The following is a 13,631-nucleotide window of genomic DNA, read 5'->3' as shown; positions in this document are numbered from 1 at the left end:
TTTATTATTAAAACGCCAGTAGCTGCAAAAAAGATTTGCAACACTATGTTACTGTAACTGTATTATAAATAGAAGAACAATACCTTAAAATGACTAAAAACTCTTGCAAAAGACAACAACATAATACATGCAGGAGACAGGAACAGGAAATTTACAAAAGAAATACTACTATCCAAGGCACATATGAAAAAAAAAATTTCACCATTCAAAGCAATTAAAGAAAAACTCTAGATAAAAACAATAAAGCAACATTATTTGAACTACCCATCAGCAAAATTTTAAGAAATGGGTAATACTTATGGTTGTAAGGTTTTTGGAAAATGTGTTGATTTTGAGTGTAAGTTGATTGATTCATTGTTTCTGGAGGAAATTTTAGTAATATGAATCAAAATCTTAAAAATATGTATGACATTTGATTCAGTAAATCCTGCTAAAAATGTACCCTTAAGAAATAGTTACAAATATGCATAAAAGGATCCAACCACAGGGTATTTATTTTAGCAAAATTTTCTTAAGATTGTCTTTTCCATACTGATTAACTAGAAACAATTAATAGCCTTACCTGAACTGTACGTCCCGCATTGATATGCTCTTCATGCAACTTATCCCAGATTCTGCACCTTTGATACTATACAAAAGAGAAGAAAGGTACAGGTTTTTTTTAATTACTAAACTTATTACTTCTAGTTACCACAAAAATCCCCACTCACCTAACCAAACTTAAAGATACTAGCTCAAAGTTATTGACTTAATAGTGTCGGTTAATGGTCCAATGACAATATGAGTAGGAAATTTTTGAAAACATCACCTACAAAATTCTGGCAAATGGTAAAACAAATAAAAATCACTAGATACAATTTACTTTACTGAAAAAAGGCAGTGTGCTCAGTCTTGCAAGTTCTTTGGAGATGAAAAAAATAATGAGAATGTAAAAGAATAAAAAATAAAGATTAAGAGTATTCAAGAGATATTGTTACTATTTACCAAGAATTTTAAGTTTGTCAATGATAGTGTCAAGGATTAAAAACTAAAATCTGACTTTGAGAAAAAGTAACATTGATACTGCAGACTAGAAAGTACACAAAAATGAGAATGAACACTAAATACACATTCTTTAGTTTTTACCAAAGCAATGTTTAGCCTTCAGGGTTTCAACCAAGAAACTTGATGAGCAGGATAACAGAAAATTTTTCATTTGACAGGAACCATAGCAAAATGTGGTAACATTATAGCACAATATTTATGTAGAATACAAACATCAACACCAGACATCACATACTATTTTTGGTTTAAATAAAAAATCCAAACAATCCATATGTTAGTAGGTGTTCAGTGTATCACTGGTATACTACATGTCAAAAGAAGAAAAAAATCAACCTAGAAATACTGTGAAAGGACAGAAACATGAAAATGTCCCATACAGGGGTGCCTGGGTGGTTCAGTCAGGTCAGCATCCAACTCTTATTTCAGCTCAGATCATGATCTCAGGTCATGACATTGAACCCCCCCACCCCCATGGGCTCTGTGTGGAGTCCATTTGAGAATCTCTCTCTCTCTTGCTTGTGCTCTCTCTCAATCTCTCTCTCTCTCAAAATAAATAAACAAATCTTAAAAAAAAAAAAAAAAAAAAAAAGGAAGCCCTTCAGGCTGATGTAAAAATGGAAGAGAAACCTGGTCCTACACAAAGGAATGAAGAGCACTGAAAATGGTAAATATAAAACATTTGGCCGGGGTGGGGGGAGGGGGTGCCTGAGTGGTGCAGTTGGTCAAGCGTGGGGACTGTTGATTTTCAGGTCATGATCTCAGGGTCGTAAGATCAAGCCCCACATCAGGCTCTGCACTGAATGCAGAATCTGCTTAAGACTCTCTCCCTCTCTCTCTGCCCCTGCCCCCACTCTCTCTCTGAAAGACGTAAAATCTTTAAAAAGAATTTTCTTCCTTATTTTTAAAACCATTTTGAAAGAAAACTCTGTTTAAAACAAAAATAACAACAATGTATTATTGGATACAGAAGCAAATTATATGACATTAACACTATAATAAGACCCTGAGAGAGGAATTGAAAGTATATTATTATAAGGCTCTTATACATGAAGTGATAAATAACAAATCAATGAGGCTGATTAGGTTTGATTTTGTACCATACAGCTTGTGCTTCACACCTAACCTGAACAGTCCATGCCACTCACTTTCACACTTAATTATATGTCACTACTATTCTCTGAATTATTTCTTAATTTATTTCCTTAACTGGACTGTATACTTCCTAAGGATCAGAAATCTAATTTAAATAAAAAAAAAAAAAAAAATATTTTTTATGAACTTTTCAGTGCTAACAATAAAAGACAGCAAACACCCAAACTTATTTATTTCTTATAATTAATGACTTCCCTTCTCATTAAGCCTGGAAGACTGAACACAAGCATTTATCTCTGCTCTTTTCTAAAACCCAACAAAAATGGCAATGAAGAACTTTAAAAGGTATACATTCACAAGAGTCATGAAAATACAACAGAAGATATCAGTTGACAAGAAATTCTAACAAAATTTTAGAAGCTGGAAAGAGTACAGACATGTTGCAACTGACTTAGAAGATCTGAGAAAGCCTGCACCATGAGGCTGCAGAAGGGGTGAGTGGTGTGTGAGAGGCAGTGAGTGACAAGCCAACAGCCACACGACTACTCCCTAAAGACTCAGTGACCAGAGGTACCAGCTACCAGGGAGTCAGGAGGATGTGTATGGTGGGGCAGAAGGCTTGGCTGAAAGTTTATGTAAGGAAGAGGTAGTCTACCAAGTGCTCTCTCTACAGGCCCAAGCAACTACACTGTCCCTATCTTCACAGAACACATTCCAGAAGAATATCTGGTGGTTCCCCATTAAAACAGAGCTTTCACCTGCTCACCCCTCCAGGTATAATACCCCACCTACTTCCTGCTACGCACACAAATACCTTCCAATTAGCACTCTTAAACATTAACAGCTCACCAAGGAATGCCCATAATACTGCACGCTGACACAAAGAAGAAAGGAGGAAAGGAGGTGGGGGAAGAGAGAGCAAGAATAAAAAAAAAAACTCAGTGAATACAGACAAAGAAGCAGATAAAAACTTTCAAATAAAATCACCAGAGAGATGCCATGATATTACAACCATGAAACAAGAACAGGAGGATTCCCTTTAAAAGAAAAAAAGAGAACTGACAGAAAAAAGAACATAGCAAAAATACAACTCTCGTTATTTCATCTTAGCTGGAATGTGGATGTAATAGCTGAGGTTGGAGCTGCTATTTTACATGCAAGAGAGAAACAAGTTGAGGGTCAGAGAACAGGATAAAAAGAGCCTGGGTCTTTAATGACTGCTGAGCTGCCACTGCAGCCCCAGAGTGCCTCTGTAACTATGAGCGGTTAAAAATAAAAGCAAAAACAAAAAAGGTCTATCTGATTTAATACACTATTTTGGGGTTTTCTGCCACTTGTATTTTAACTATATACTAACACAGTACATGCTACACAGTAAGTTTTCTCCTAACCCTACAATATGAAACAAAGAAAATTATGTTCCAAACATGATCTTGTTTCTATTAACTATGCTTAAGCCTATCTTATGTTAGCCGAGAAAGCTGAATGCTAACACTTCAAATTTCAGCGCTGCGTTCTAATCAAGACTATCATGTGTAATAAAATGTAATGCTGAAGGACCTATGGAATACAGTCCCAGGTGTGCGCAGCACACTACTCTCATTGTTTTCGGATGTTGCAGAATCACTCCACCAAGGCTTACCTTCATTTCTCTTCAGTGTGACTTTCTTCTTTTAAATTCATATTGGATGACTGACGGCTAACATAATAAATATTTTATCTTTCTACACCCTTCCCCCCAGGAAGAATATGCCTTTTTTAAAGTGAGGCATTGTCAAACACCTGGAGTCCAAACCTAGTTCATAACTCTTTTGTCCACAGTGAACACAGCAGCTTTTAAATGTTTTTGCATTGCCATAAACTATTAAAATATGTTATCCAAGCTTATATACATAAAAAGTCACTTCCATAATAAAACTAGAAATCCTAGAGATAGTATAATGACCAAGAGTACTGAATAAAACACAGATTAGCATGAGTTTGCCTAGCTTCAGACATCACCTATATTGTAAATTACAATTATTCTGACATTGTCTAAAAATTTCACATTAAGTAAGAATTTCACAAAATGCTAAAGGAAAAATGTTATGGCAGAGAAAGATCAATATAACTCTGGAATAATATTCTTATGAAGTTTGGCACAACTAATCAAATCAATAACATATCCTTTCCTATCCCCACCTTCCTTGTTTCCAGGGTTCTGGCTTTTCCATAGATGACTGACTGGGTGGTATGTGTGGCTAGGATCTGAGGGTATGATTGCAGGCACTTTATACAGAATAAGTATAAGAAAAGGGAAATTTAAGACATGCCAAACCTCAAAGGTAATATAGGGCAAAGAAACAATCTTAACAGAGCATAGTCCACCTATGTCTAGGTTTCAGAATCAATTCATCTGCCAAGTTCTAGTCATCTCTGTAACTGAGTGCTTTGATATGAGCTCAGGACTTTAAAATACACCTTATCAACCTGCCACCCAGATATGATCAACCAGAGTAAACAACTCGATTTCTATATTGTTACAGTGCTAAAAGAGTAAGTCCTCCTCATTAATCAAAGCATGGAGCCCTGTAATTTGTTTCTGCTTATGACAAGACTAACCAGTTTACCAGAAAACTCCTCCACCCTAGAAAGTCACAGAACTTATTGCTTACGGATAAAGAAAAACTTGAGATGACAAAATAGCAATCTTGAATTCTAGATAGCTTCATATTTGCTTTAAAATTTTCATCTTAATATTCCTGGTGCTTATTTTCTATACTTTTTGAAAAGATTTAAATACTAGGAAGACAAATGGTATCTGGGGGAAATAAAAGCTGACACTTCTTAGTTATATAAGGTACTCAGGTGAGGGTGATAAATATTGTTTATACTGAAAGGCTTAATGACCACTTCCACCCCACCCCCCACCACAAAAAATTAATGGAGGGCCACACGGCTTAAAATTTATTTGGGGGAGGTCTTTTTGAAGGAGCAAATCCCACTTACTATCCTACAGCAAATAAAACAATATAATCTGCCAAGTCAAAGCTCAGTAGTAAACCCTATGTTCCCATGAATGCCACAACTATTCCATCAGATGCTGGCCAGTCCAGTTTCTGTGCCACCTTCACCATGATCCAGGAGACTAGTTCTTTCTCACCTATTTCCTAAACTAACCTCCAGGTGGTATTTCTCAATTTGGGGCTTTCTTCAAAGGGAAGAAGTCAATTTGGGAAATTCCCTCTTTCACACAATGATTTACCTCTTTATTCTATGTGCACCTGAAGAGGATAGGAGTTATTGATAGACACCAAAGTTCAAAAAACTAGCCACAGGGTGAAGGAAATTAAGGCAGGCCCATTAGCCAAAGTTCACTGCCTTCACATTATGGTGCACTATCAGACAATTTGTATTTTAATTAACTGCCCAGTATGTCAATATGTACAACTTAAAAGGTATAGTTTCTATTCCTAAATCCCTCCCTTAAAAAGGAATAATACCAGATGTAGTTGTAAAATAAAAACCCAGATGAAAAGAATGAATGTTACTAAACCAATAGGAGATGGATGTTTTACCAAAGCCTCCTATCTAATATTCTAAATTTGGCTGAAATGCACAAGTATAAATCAGAATTTGCAACTGTTTCTTGTGGTAGAAAATGAAAAGCAGCCCACCTTCTCAATATTTATCTGGTGCTTTCTTAGCCTCTCCAGGTCTGTTGGGATTACTATCTTAATGAATTTCTGTATAGCTGGTTCAAGACGGCGTAATTTCACTTTTTCTTCATCTTCAGACATCCTAAAAAAAAATGCTGTGTCACTTCTACTTGCAGCGACTGTCTTCTCCACTCACATAGAAAACCTAAAAGGGAAGAATTTAAGAATGTTTTTAATCAGTTTCTGTTATTTTTAAAAACCAACAATTAATTTTATAATTTTTCTAAATATATATTCAACTTAATTCTGAACTTGAATGACTTTTTTTTAATAAATCTTTTATTTTGAAACTTTTTTCTTTCTACAGATGAATATGCACTTTAAAATGTTTAGAAAATATGAAGAAGAGGATAAAATAAAATCAATCATCTCCTCACCCACAGTTAACTACTCTTTCCATTTTGATGTATGTCTTTCCAGGCTCTTTTCCAAATAAGAATGTATACATTTAAATACTTTTTTTTATTTTTAAACTATGAGTCTACTGTCCAAGTTTTCATTTCCCAATGTATCTTGGACAATGACTAAACTTTTTTTAAAAAGATGTCAGGTGGCAAAACCAGAAGAAAAAATTTCATAACATTTCTGCTTGTATCAAACTCCATTTCTAACCTCTGAATGTAACTATATAATTATATTCTTCAAATATATTATAACATCATATGCAATTCTTCTCACTGATGTCCTTTAAACTGCCTCCTCCCTTTCTTACAAAGTGATTAGTGTTGTCCAAAACCAATACAAATAAACAGTTAACAACAGAGCTGGAATAAGAACCCAGGATTCCTGAGAGTACAATCAAATGTTCTTTCTAATTAACCAACAGTTTCCTATCACTGTTCCAGAATGTCCAAGAGTATGCCTTTGGGGTCAGAGTAGGTGAGGGTAGAGGATAGCAAATGAGCAGGCTCCAGGACCCCATCCCTGCTTCAACTGGAGAAAATTTACTTATATCGATTTCATAAATTTGAGCATATTAGATTTTGCATCAGTAAAGGGCTCCACTGCTTAACTAAGCTTAAAAACCACTGTTGTACAACCTTGCTTTCATGCCATCTCATTAGCCCACAACCTCTCCTGTATTGAAAAAAAAGAAAAAAAAAATGACTATGTTAATCCCAGTGGGTTATGGGGTCTTAAACCAGGGTCCACACAGACAGAGGTTCACAAATATACTTTATGGAGTCCCTGAATCTTTATGAATAATTGTGAATGTATTTTTGAGTTATGTCAGAGAATAGAGTCCAATGCTTTTATGATATTAAAAAATTGCTTTTATGATATCACTGCAGAAGCATTAAGAACTATAAATCTAAATAATGTTGAAACTTTCTTTCACAGTTGAAAATCTCGAAGTATTGGTTATACAGAGTATCTCATCAACTTAGTAAGTTCATTTTTTTATGTTTAAGTTTTTTTTATGTTAAGTTCGTTTATGTTTAAGCTTGAAAGCAAAAAAGGGAAATCTCCACACACCAAAGATAAAGAGAGTTCAACAGCTACAGTAGTGAGTGGGAATTGGAGATACATACAGAAGTTCATTGCCGACAGTCCACAGACCCAACAAAACAAGAAAATTCATAGCTAAGGGACTACAGATAGTAATCTAAAAAAAAAAAAAATTAAAATACGTATATTTGGAAGGAATAGAATCCTTTTAAATATTAGATAATACTACAAAATAGTAGCAGGCTAATCTGAGAAACCAAGTACAAATTGAGAAATAAAAACCTCAAAAATGTGTTAAACAATAAACTATGTAGCTGAATGGAGAATTATTGATTGGAAGATATCAGTCAGAACACAGAGGAATAAAGAGATGAAAAACATAGAAGATAAAATAAGTAGCTCAATAACAAATAGGAGTCCCATAAGAGAAGAATAAGGAAAGTGGTGAAAAAGCATTATTCAAGAGAACATGCTGAGAATTAAGATACAAGACCTCAAATCGAAAATGTACATAAGCCCCAAGTGGCATAAATTAAAAAAAAAAAATTACCAACACATGGAAGGGAAATTACAGAACGTGAAGGGCAAACAAACAAACAAAAATCTTAAAAAAGGCAAACCAGAGATAAAGATAAAATAAAGCAACAAAAGCAACAAACTTTTCATCAAAGCGAGGTTATCAAAAGACAGGAATATCCTCAAAATGCTGAGAGAGTTGGTATATGGCCAGGTAAATTATTATTCAGAAACGAAGGCAAAATAATCATTTTCAGACACAACAGTTTATAAGCAAGTTTTCTCTTTAAAAGAACTACTAAAAGGCACACTTTAACAATAAAATAAACCTAAAGGAAATGAAAGCCCAGGAGGTATGAGTATCATAAATTATACTATTACCAGGTGAAAGTATTTTGAATACTCTGATTAAATATAATACCAATCTTTCCATGTAAATGACTGTTTTTCTATAATACATCTTTTATAGAAGCGTAGTGTTACATTACATAGATGCTCCATAATTTAACTAATCATCTATTGTTGGCTATTTAGGTTGTTCCCAATTTTCCACTATTATATACTGTACTACAATGTAATTACCCTTACACATAAATCCATACTACCATCTATGTTTCTTCAAAATAAATAATTAGAAATCAAACAGGTACACACACTTTTTTAAGGCTTTTGATACCAAATGTCCCAAACGATTGTGTCTGTTTACATGCCCACTAGCAGCATATCAAAATATCCAAGTACCCATATTCTCACAAATACAAGAATACAAGCATTCTCCTTAGACATTCAAAAATTGTGTCCCATTATTGTTTTATTTTGCATTCCTTAAATTACTGGGAGCATTGATTTATTAGCCATTTGCATTTCTTATGAATTACTTGCTAGTGCTATGTATCTATTTTACTATAGGGGATATCTTTTTCTTATTATATTTAACATATAATAGACTCATAAATTATCAATTATTTGTCTCACAATGTTCCCAGTTTATCACATTGTTTGCATTTTTTTCTACCATGCAGGTTATATCCTATAGGAAGGTATCTTTTTATCTACCACTGTTCCTTTTTTTTTCTTTTTAACTATACATGGTTTTCAATAGATGCTGATGGAACTAAAATATTTCTTCACAGATCCTTTCTTCATCATTTCTAATCCCATCACTCCAAATAATGCAATATGCATAGCACCTTACAAGTGTCTTAATTAGGCTGCTTTTAGAAACTCTTTCCCCTTTCCAATTTTTCCTCACGCATTACCACCAATATACCAAAAACACGATTTGCAATATGCTACTCCTCTGAACAAAAACTTCCTAGAGTTCCATATTATTTGAACAAGAAAATACAATGTTCACTGATTCACACAATCGAAGTATTATCACCCAATCTCTACTTCTGGCTTTGCAGTGATGCTCCCTCTGTCCAGATGCCCTTTTACAGGCATCATTTATGTATCATTTGATATACAACTCTAATGATTTTTTCTTCTCCACTAACCAGTTTATAGTATACATAACAAATCCCAATTATTAGATATTTGACTTGTTTGCACTATTCCCCTACACTATGACGATAAATTTTTTTCAGTTCCAAAAGTGATGTTTCCAGGTCAGATTTATGCATGGTTCTACCCCTCAGATTTCTGTGTCCAGGGAAAACCTACTGACTCCTAAGGACCATCTATAAGGGAAGACTTTCTGCCCCAAGAACCTCCCAAGAGACTTTCCCAACTCTTGGTCTCCTTCTGGCCAGTATTTTTTTCTTCTCTCCACAATTTCCATTTCTATAAAATTATAATAAAATGCCTATATACACTAAAATGAGAACATAACATTCAAATAATTGCATAAATTGTGATGTTACAGAAACAGAAAGTTGGACAGCAGTAGTTTGTAAGTTGTTAAAGGAAGGTATGTAATCCAACATACAATATGTGTTGTTAAAATTAACTGAAAAACAAGTATGTCAGCATTTCTTGATTTTTCAGTCAAAAAACTGGAACATTTTTCTGATAGAAATAAATGACAAAAATGAAAAATACATTTACATTAACATCACAACTGTGTAAAATATGCCTATGAAAAAGACAAGACAAAACATACAAAAATGCCTAATTTCCCAAACTTCTGTAGAGTCGATTTCCTTCTAACTTTTTTTTTTAAGTGTAATGGAATATCTGAGGTGATAGAATTGTTCTGTGTCATGACAGTCTGAGTGGTAGATACACAATTATAAGCATTTGCCAAAACTCACAGAACTGTGTATTACAAAGAATGAATTTTTGAAAACTAAAAAACAAAAACAAAACGTAGAGAAACATAAAATGGAACACAAACTAATAAAAACAAAACCATATTACCAATGAATAGCATAACCACACTGAAAGTAGGGGAAGAAAATAATCTAGGTAACTCTGGAAAACACTATTTTAACTGGATACCATTAAGATAAAGACAAAAAGAACTACACACAACTGTATTCTAATTAGCAAATTTGTTTTTTAGCATAAGGGTTAGAAATCCTGAAAATCCTTTATGTGAGAATTGAGCAAATAAAATATTCTGTAGAACATGAAAGCCAGCTTTCTGTCAAAAGAAGAAGTAACAAGGGACATGACTAGGATGAACCCTGTGGTGTTCGTTTACAAATGGAACTTTCAGAATGAATTTTTATTTTTAAAAATATATATACACAGATATATGAACACATACATACAGATAAATACAAAAACAAATCTTTGTGTATGCTTGGGTATATGTGTGTGTGTATGTGTATATCCACGGAATATGTGGATACACATGTACAAAGCTAAGAAATATATATATATTTATAAATATAATGAATATAAATAAGTATTTAGTCTTTTATAATTACATAAATAATAAATATGTAACATGATCTATAAAGGACAAATATTTATAAAAATAAATAATACATATATTTATACTTATATATATTCATGTCTTCTGCCAGGAACCACAAACAATAATACTCCAGTAGCAATGAGCACACCTAGTCCCTTGCTCTTGATGTTTAAATACCACTCTCCAAAAAAGGAAACCATGGGCCCTGGAAGGACTGGAGGATTGCAGGGCTGGGACAGAGACAACACAAGACAAGCCTGGAACATCTTATGGTGCCAGAAAGGAAGGAAGTTCTCAAAAAGTGAAGGAGCCTGTCAAAAGGAAACAATCTGAAAAAACTCCCAAGGGCCAAAGCTGGACAACTAGAGACACAATATAAACACCAAAAATTACCAAGAGTAAAATAAATGAGTCCATACTGATACAAAAAAAATAAGTGAATAAACAAATGGGCAAGGGGCAGCTCTTCCTCACAGAACTCCAATTAATAAAAGGAGGAGGAATGAGGGAAACAGAAAATCACCATTAGAAGATCAAAGTAATAATCACTGAAGGCCAGATCCACCACTGGATGGTAAAATCAAGTGAAAGTTTGAGGAGAAACAAGATATTTGCATAGTTTAGAAACTCTCCCAAGATATCGATTCATTTCAAGGGAAAAGTAGTAAATTTACAGCAGAGAATCCTAGCAGACACCACCTTAACCAAGTGATCAATGTCAAAAGCAGTGTATCATAACATGAACCCCTCATATGATGAACTGAGAAGGGTACATCCACTTCTGTGGCATCAACAAAAATGCATAACCTTAATCTAATCATAAGAAAACATCAGATAAAACCTGAGGGACACTCTACCTTATAACTGACGGGGTACTTCAAAAGTGTCAAGGGGAGGAAAGACAGGAAAAGACCAAGGAGTCGACTATTTCCAATTAAATGCAATATGGGACCTTATATTGGATCCTGGAACAGAAAGAAAAGGACGTTAGGATAAAAAATTATGAAATCTGAAAAATGGTGGTAGCTTGGTGAATAGAATTGTACCAATGATACTTGCTAACCTTCTATAATTGTACTATCGTTATGTAAGGTGTTCACTTTAAAGCTGGAGAGAACTGTACTACTTTTGCAACTTCTCTGTAATTGTAAAACTATTTCAAAATAAAAATAAAATAAAAAGGCTTTCTAAAAATCTCTGAATTGATGTTTGAGAAAACAGCTCAAACATTTTGAAGAACTGCACTAACACTTGCGGGGGTCAGGGTGCCAGGTGCTGTACAAACTACCCTTTAGGGCTTACAACTACTATCAGCTGAGTACCATTAATACTCCTGTTTCCCGTGAGGAAAAAGTACTAGGAGGTTTACTGTATTAGATTATTTATAAATAGGGGCGCCTGGGTGGCTCAGTGGGTTAAGCCGCTGCCTTCAGCTCAGGTCATGATCCCAGGTCCTGGGTTCGAGCCCCACATCGGGCTTTCTGCTCAGCAGGGAGCCTGCTTCCTCCTCTCTCTCTCTGCCTGCCTCTCTGCCTACTTGTGATTTCTCTCTGTCAAATAAATAAATAAAATCTTTAAAAAAAATAAAAAAAAAGATTATTTATAAATAAAGAGCCCCATTTCTCAGAAAAAGTCCCAAACTGCCCGCAACCTTCCGCTCCCCCAAAAGCAAGGAACACCGTCTATCGGCCTAGAGATCCCACATTCCTCCAGTGGTGGCCCCGAACGTCCTCAAGCTTGTCTTCCTTTGCTTCTGACTGGCAGACGGGGCACTGACTTCGGAAAGAAAAGTCCTGGCCCCTGGTCCTCCCACATGGTCTCCTAAGCCCTCCGACTCAGAATTTATCTAGGAGGTAGTCAGAGGCGGGACCACCTCCAGAACCACGTCCTGGTCTGGCTGCCAGGAGACTCCGACCACCGGGCCGGTCCTCCCCTCACTGCCCCCGAGCCTCGCGTCACCCCTCGCAGTGTCACCCACGGCGCCCCTGGGCCACAAGCACCAGACGCCCCCACCAGAGAACGGATGCATGGGCGGTCTCGGGACCAATCCGCAGGGCGACCCTGACGACCTAGAGCCCACGCTGCGTCACGGGCAGGGTTGGTGCGGGAAACTTTCCCACCCCGCGACCCCGGGAGGCCGCCGCGCTTGCCCTGTCGGCGGCCTCCCAACACCCGCTTTGAAAAGAGCTTCCAAAAACGAAACCGCCACTTCTCGGAGCCGGGAGGAACCCTCAAAGCGCTCGCACTCCGGAATGGATGCGGTGCTTCCCACCCGGCGTCTCTACCGCCCGCGGGCTCAGCGCCCAGCCCACAAACCCAGTCAGGGCCTGACGCCCCCGAGACAGCCTCCCGCAAACCCCTTACCTCCCGCCGGGGCGCTCGAGGCTGCTTGGTGTGCACGGCGCAGGCGCGGGTGCGACGGGGCGGGGCGTCGTGAGGGGCTGGCCGGGCTTGACCACGCCCCCTCCTGGCACCTTTGGGCCCTACTGGGTGTGGCACCGACGCTGTTATGACTCCCTACAGCGGGAATGATTTAAGAAAGTGATCCTGCTTTATGTTGTGAGGTTGCAACCCTGGAGCTAGTAGGAGAGAGACCCACAATCACCTTTTAGGGCTCTGTGTTGTTTTCAGTACGACATAATTTACGCATGCATAGCTTTCTACATTTTGCAAAGTTTTTCTGTCCATTTTCCTGTTCTAACAGGAATTTTATTCGCGGGCTGGCCGTGTGTTCTAAGCTTTTTACACATGTAGAAACTGAAGCTGAAAGGTTGTGCCTGCTCCCATTCCGTCCCCCAAAACCCTGTGAGATGGACAGGACACAAGTCTTAAAACTGTAACAGGCACAGAAATTGAAGCTCAGACAAGTTGTGATTTCCCTCCCCACCAAGGCTGGGGGAGTCCTTCATGCCACTGTCCTTATTCCAATTATACTGATGACGCTGAAGTTAAACAAGAGTTTGAAG

The 13,631-nt window shown here is 36.7% G+C and overlaps 1 protein-coding gene across 2 annotated transcripts in view; it reads right to left on the bottom strand.

Annotated features, from left to right (window-relative positions):
- STX17 (syntaxin 17) overlaps positions 1-13,065 on the bottom strand; it is a 58,707-nt gene extending 45,642 nt beyond the window's left edge. The window contains exons 1-3 of one of the 2 annotated variants that reach the window (XM_047699050.1): positions 13,028-13,065; positions 5,793-5,978; positions 563-628 (exon numbers count right to left, since the gene is read on the bottom strand). In XM_047699050.1, coding sequence (XP_047555006.1) covers positions 563-628; positions 5,793-5,915 — 189 coding nt within the window. In that variant the 5' untranslated portion in view covers positions 5,916-5,978; positions 13,028-13,065. Of the gene's footprint in view, positions 1-562; positions 629-5,792; positions 5,980-11,522; positions 12,041-13,027 lie in introns of those variants that run through there. The other variant, XM_047699049.1, reaches the window with a different exon arrangement.
- Between the last annotated feature and the right edge of the window lie 566 nt (positions 13,066-13,631).

Source organism: Lutra lutra, chromosome 13, assembly GCF_902655055.1.
Source record: "Lutra lutra chromosome 13, mLutLut1.2, whole genome shotgun sequence".
Lineage (NCBI taxonomy): Eukaryota > Metazoa > Chordata > Mammalia > Carnivora > Mustelidae > Lutra > Lutra lutra.
This window is presented reverse-complemented; position numbering and strand designations above follow the sequence as displayed.